The sequence below is a fragment of the Phaseolus vulgaris genome, chromosome 7 (assembly GCF_000499845.2).
Source record: "Phaseolus vulgaris cultivar G19833 chromosome 7, P. vulgaris v2.0, whole genome shotgun sequence".
In the NCBI taxonomy this organism is placed as follows: domain Eukaryota; kingdom Viridiplantae; phylum Streptophyta; class Magnoliopsida; order Fabales; family Fabaceae; genus Phaseolus; species Phaseolus vulgaris.
Window position 1 is genome coordinate 18,436,729 of NC_023753.2, and position 5,658 is coordinate 18,442,386.

The window sequence follows — 5,658 nt, forward strand, 5'->3', positions numbered from 1 at the left end:
GAAGCCATCCTGTAGGGTGCGGTCGTAGTCGATACAACACACTCTGAAGAACTTCCCTTTGAAGCCCTTATACGATTGTTGAAACAGGGTGAGGAGAACACTCCCTGCCACCCCGTTAAAGTTACCCAAAGCTTTTTCCCTGGACTCTTGGCTTCGAAGAAATAGAGGAAGACGTCCACAGAGGGGGGGGGGGTGCTTGAAGTGGTTGCAGAGGATACCAAACGCCTTCACGAAGGCCCAAATGTTGGGATGCAGCTGTGCAGGGGCCACGTTGATCTCCGTTAGTAGAGCCCGCTCGAACCCAGTGAGCGGCAAACGAAGTTTGATACGTTTGAAGATGGTGGCATAAAGAAAGAAGAAGGGTTCCCTATTGTTTGCGCGTTCATCAGCGCACACGGGTTCGCCTATAGCACAGGGTTGGACGGACACGTAAGCATCGCACTCTCGCCCGAACACGCGAAGCATATGGGCTGCCTCATCCTCCCTATGTTTCATCACATCCTTACTGGAGGTGAGAGCGGAGGTCTCAGCAAGGAGGTCCTCGGAGGCCCAGGGGTAGAGGGCTCTGTAATCTACTTGGAGAGGAGGGTTGGATGTTGTTTTCGTTCGAGCCATCTCGGAGAAAGCTAAAAAGCAAAAAACGAAAGAAGAAAACAAAGGTTTAGAAGAGGGTGATGGCGTGCAAAAACCAGAAAAAAACCCAGAAAAAGAGAGGAACGAAGGAAAAATAGAGAAAGCCTAAAATACGAGGAATTTAAACAGGCCCATACAGTTATCAAGCAACAAAATCGAAGAACGGGGATGATCAATCGATAAAAATCATACCTTTTGATTGATGAGGGTGGAAAGTTCTGGACTTTGCAGAAGGAAATGCGAGAGCGCTCGAGGAAGAAGATGAAACAATCAAAGGTGTTTATGAGAATAATGGAACAGTGATTGGGAGCGCGCGTTTTCGAAAACTTAACGTAAACTAAGAAGCGCAAGCGACGTTAAGTCCCAGCCGTTGATCAAGACACGTGTGTGCGTCTTAGAACGGGTAGAGAGAAGTGTCACTTCGGCGCACTGTTCACGTCCCGTAACACATAGCCACGTAGGTCGCCAGGGAGAGGACTTAGTCTCTTCGCTGAACAAAGATATAACTCGAGACTAAGGGGCTTGTGTATCGACCAGTCCTCGGGCGTTGTTTGACCACTAGTAATGGTGGGTCCAAATAAGGTGGGTCCCACGCGCGGCATGGGCCAGTGTTTCGCAAGGCACGTGCACCAAAATACCAGAGGGTGGTCAGACATCGATCACCAGGATGTGCTAATGTGTCCTCGTGAATATAGTGAGGGCGATGAGAGATCGAACATCAGTGACTCAAACAGCAGAGCTGGGCCACGAGAGGTGGATCCCAAACCACACACCAGTTATTAGTTAGGGAGAAGTCTAGATCACGAGGGGTCCATGCATGTGGTGTGGAGGACACGTTCAGGCGTAACACAAGTAAAGAGTCTCTGGAAGAGATACGACCGATGAGGGTCATGTTCCAGGGGTAAACTGCATGCATGGCACGTGAACAGCTAGAGCACTCCCAGGACGGATGGCCCCATAGATTAGGTGCACAAGTTGGTACCTAGGTGGTCATCCCGTCAGAGGTTGCACTCCATTAAGGGAGCCTTACACGCTAGATTGCCCTAAGGGTGGGTGATAGCGACGCTAAGGCACACCCCCAGTAACCCTAATTGTGGTTAGCGGAAACCCTAGAGTATATAAAGGGTAGTATCAAACCTAATAAGGTATACGCGATTCATTCGTAATAGTTTTTACACAGAACACACAGATACAGAGAGCTTTTTACAACTCACATTGATGTTTTCTAGCCCTATACTGACTTGAGCGTCGGAGTGCAAACTGCCTATAGGACGCCCTTTGTCTTTGCATTTACAAGTGTTTGACCAAGAGAGAAGGCACAAACGAAATCAGAGATAATTGGACGTGTGATCGCCGTAGACGCACGAAGATAAGCGAGTCAACCGACAGGAACACTTTTTTTTAAGGTTAGGTTTTGCTTAACCTATTCAAAATAATAATATCATTAATTTAATCATGCATAACTGAAGTCCTTTATCCACACGATTTCAATTAATATCAAAATAATTTTCTATTACACTAAGTGTTGAGTAAGTTTAAGATGACTTTTTCATGCAAAACTAAGTCATCTGATTTCACAAATTTTTTTCTTCGATTAAATAAATTTGAGTGAATTTAAGACAATTTCAGAAGGGTGAAGTCGTGATTTTGACACGACTTACTTATATATATAATAATTTTTTTTATCCAATTCAATAATTAATCAGTCGAGTTGCACCACTCACTTAAATTTTCTTAATAAGCCCGAGTGTGGGAGTGGGAATGGATGAGCTAAATTTTTTATATAAAGGCATTAGAAATCTCAGAAAAGTCCAAGATCAAAACAAAAATGAAGAAACCTTTATATATAAGAAAACCTTAATTCGATGTATTTGAAACGTATATATCTTAGAAGAAAATTGGTAGTGTAAATTAGAATACAGAAAAATTATGAACATAACCTATACAGTGACAGTTATAGATGATGGAATGACGGCCTAAACAGTGACAGGTTTCAACAGCTGAGTACTTAACACTACTCTGAATTTGGAAGACTTGCCAACCAGGGAAGCAACTTTTCATGTACTAAGTCAGGTCTGTCGTCATGGGGACAATGTCCAACCCCTTCAAGTAGGAAGAGTTTAACATTTTCTTGTTGAGAAGGCAGTGAAGAAAAGTACTTGCCAACAGGTCCATCAATTGGAGTAAAGGGATCTTCATCTCCCCACAAAAGTAAAACAGGCAAGGATATGTTTGGCATCAATGCCACTGGATTCGGCCCTGGTGGCCCAGTCACAATGGACACAAATGCATCTAAGGCCCCTGGAGCATTGGCAGGTTCCCTAATGATCTTCATTTGCAGAATCAAAATTCAATTCTAAGTAAATGTTGTCAAAAGAAAGGAAGATTAATAACAACACAAGTAAACAACAAAGTCTTACCTCCACCAGTTCTTCATCCACAGACTCCTTATTTCCATACACTGAACTCAGAACGTTTCTTAAATTCTCTCTGCATATCAGCAATACAATTTTAGGTTGCCTCTTTACACATCCAAGGGAATTTATGGCCAAACCTGAAGAGAATACCTTTGTTTAACTCGCTCAAAAATTGCTGAGGCAATTCCCTTTTGCTTTAATAGAAAATCAATCAGCCAAAGCAAAGGTAATAGTAACTTGATCCTCCAGTCATCAACAATTGCTTTGTTGTTCATGCCACCAGCACAATTTAACAGCACAATGCCTCTCACAAGAGTTTGACTTGAATCTGATTGGAGACTATAATTCATAGATATGGCAAAAAAGAAGTTTCTGATGCAAACTCTATGCTTAACTGTTTTGACAGAAATTTAGGTTACATTCCAGCCTCTGGGGGACAAATCAAACATACCTGAGGCAGCAATGAGACAGGCCAGACTTCCAACAGAGTTTCCAATCAGTACTGTTGGCTTTTGAATAACTTCATTCAAGAAATCCAAGATCAACTGTTTAGAGTGAATACAGGGTACAAGTTAAGCTTGTAATGTTGTATATGCTGGAGATTTCACCCAAAAAAAGAGAACGTTGGAGATTTGATCTCCAATTAAAACCTCAAGAAATAAATACCTGAGCCCAAGCTTCCATGGTATATTCAAAGCCTGGAGGCTTATCTGAAGCCCCAAAACCAAGAAGATCAATAGCATACACAGTATAATTCTGGGCTAGTATCTTGATGTTCCTGAAGGAAAAAAAAAACTAAAATACTTACATTCTAGTTCAATTCAATGACTACACTGTTAAGTAAAATGAGAAAAAAAAGGTGATTGTTGAGGATTTGTTATGAGAGGAAAATGAAAAAAGGTTTTTATGTGCGGAATTTAAATCATATTAGCAAAAACAAGTAAGAATTGTAACCAAAGTGCTTGATTAAAATCGCACATTAACTGAGTAAGAAAATTCATGTAGTTGGAATTGAATTTGCTTGAGAGCCATCATCTCAACACCAAAGTACAATCCATGGTCATTTTGTTTTCCCATTAATCTTTTTTTAACTGAGATAGTGGAGATTCCATCCGGATCCAGTGAACCTTTTTAGCATCTAAGTTTGGAATCTAAACCAAGCAATATCCTAACCCAAAATTTCCCAAAGCAAATTACATGCAAGCTCAATGAACAACTTAAAAATTAACATGGTCACCCTAAAGTTCGGTCTTTTCTTTGTCAACCATTTTCTGTCTTGCAAATACTTGAAGTTGGTGATTACAATTACAATTGAAATTGAAAAAGGGGGTTGTCTGACTGAACAAAAGAAGGGGATTCTGTACAGTTACTGGAAAAAGGTAATTGACAATCCCAATAAAAAGCTTGAAAGCTAGACTACTGATGCATTTCCTGATATACTTAGCTTCTAAATTTGTACAAATTTTAATTTGGGTAATCAATTGCTGTTATAGATATGTAATTTAAATGGAGGAACGCAACAATTCATTGCCTATCATGCACATATTACTTTATGTTATCCTTTTTTACGTGGCTACCAGCTTACCATACAAATGTGATAAAACAATATCTAAAAAAGAAAAAACGGGTGGACGAGAAAACAGCAACATGAGAAGTGAAAAAAGTTGGACACATGACTGTTATGGTGGCTTAATTACCTGCGCCAGTGAGGAATGGAGGCACCAAATCCATGAACAAGTAAGAGGGGAGGGTGGTTAGCTTGCAACTGCTGAGGAGAATCAGAAGAAACGAAGTAGTTGATTGAATATTCACCCTTCCACTGCCATGTAAGACACCTCTGCTTTATCTTTTCCACCTCAGAGAGAGACCCCTCAGCAGCAGAAGTTGCTGTAGAAGTAACAGAAGTGGAGTTTATTATGACACTGGTTCTGTCACTACTACCAACTTTGGCATTACTTGAGTAGATTGGATGGAGGTGGTGATGACAAGGAAGAGGAACCTTCACTTTCCTTGGTTTTGTGGAGAAGAATAATTCTCCACAGTTAAGCCTTTGAAGGTGCGTTTGTAAATGCAGAAAGCCAACAGAATGAACAGCACTTGTCACTTCCATCACTTTGTTGTGTCTGTCTACTCTTTGCTCCTCGCTATATAGTTTCGGTGTTATTTGTTAAACGGAAATCTGAGCGGCTCAGGCTCAAATGTATAGCGTCTGGCCCAACATATATGGCAATACATGCCAAACAAATGGGCTTGGATTCAATTAAGGACTATTTATGGGTATTTTTTTCTTCACCCTAACAAATTTAAAATGATTTTCGAATTGCTCTTTCCAAAATGTTTTCATAACTTAGTTTTCAGAAGTTAAAAAATATGTTTTAGAAAGGATATTTTTGAATGGTTTTGTCTATTAGATTTTCTATTTCGAAGACACCTTTTTCTTATGAATCACCTCTTTTCTAGAATCACCCAAAACTATCTAAGAGTAATTTGAGTATTTCAAAAAATACACGGGTGTGAGAAGAAAAATGTAAAGGTACATGAAAAAAACCTAATTTATGCATAAATTTGAATGAAAAATTTATCAGAATAAGTTGAAGATATTTGAATT

The 5,658-nt window shown here is 40.2% G+C and overlaps 1 protein-coding gene across 1 annotated transcript; it reads right to left on the reverse strand.

The window, feature by feature from the left end:
• Window positions 1-2,452: 2,452 nt before the first annotated feature.
• On the reverse strand, window positions 2,453-5,324 carry LOC137828166 (uncharacterized). Its single transcript, XM_068634628.1, has 6 exons — window positions 4,748-5,324; window positions 3,717-3,828; window positions 3,502-3,595; window positions 3,201-3,378; window positions 3,054-3,123; window positions 2,453-2,962 (listed from the first exon to the last, which is right to left on the reverse strand). The coding sequence occupies exons 1-6, from the start codon at window positions 5,158-5,160 to the stop codon at window positions 2,648-2,650; spliced, it is 1,182 nt and encodes a 393-aa protein (XP_068490729.1). The 5' UTR covers window positions 5,161-5,324; the 3' UTR covers window positions 2,453-2,647.
• Window positions 5,325-5,658: the final 334 nt, after the last annotated feature.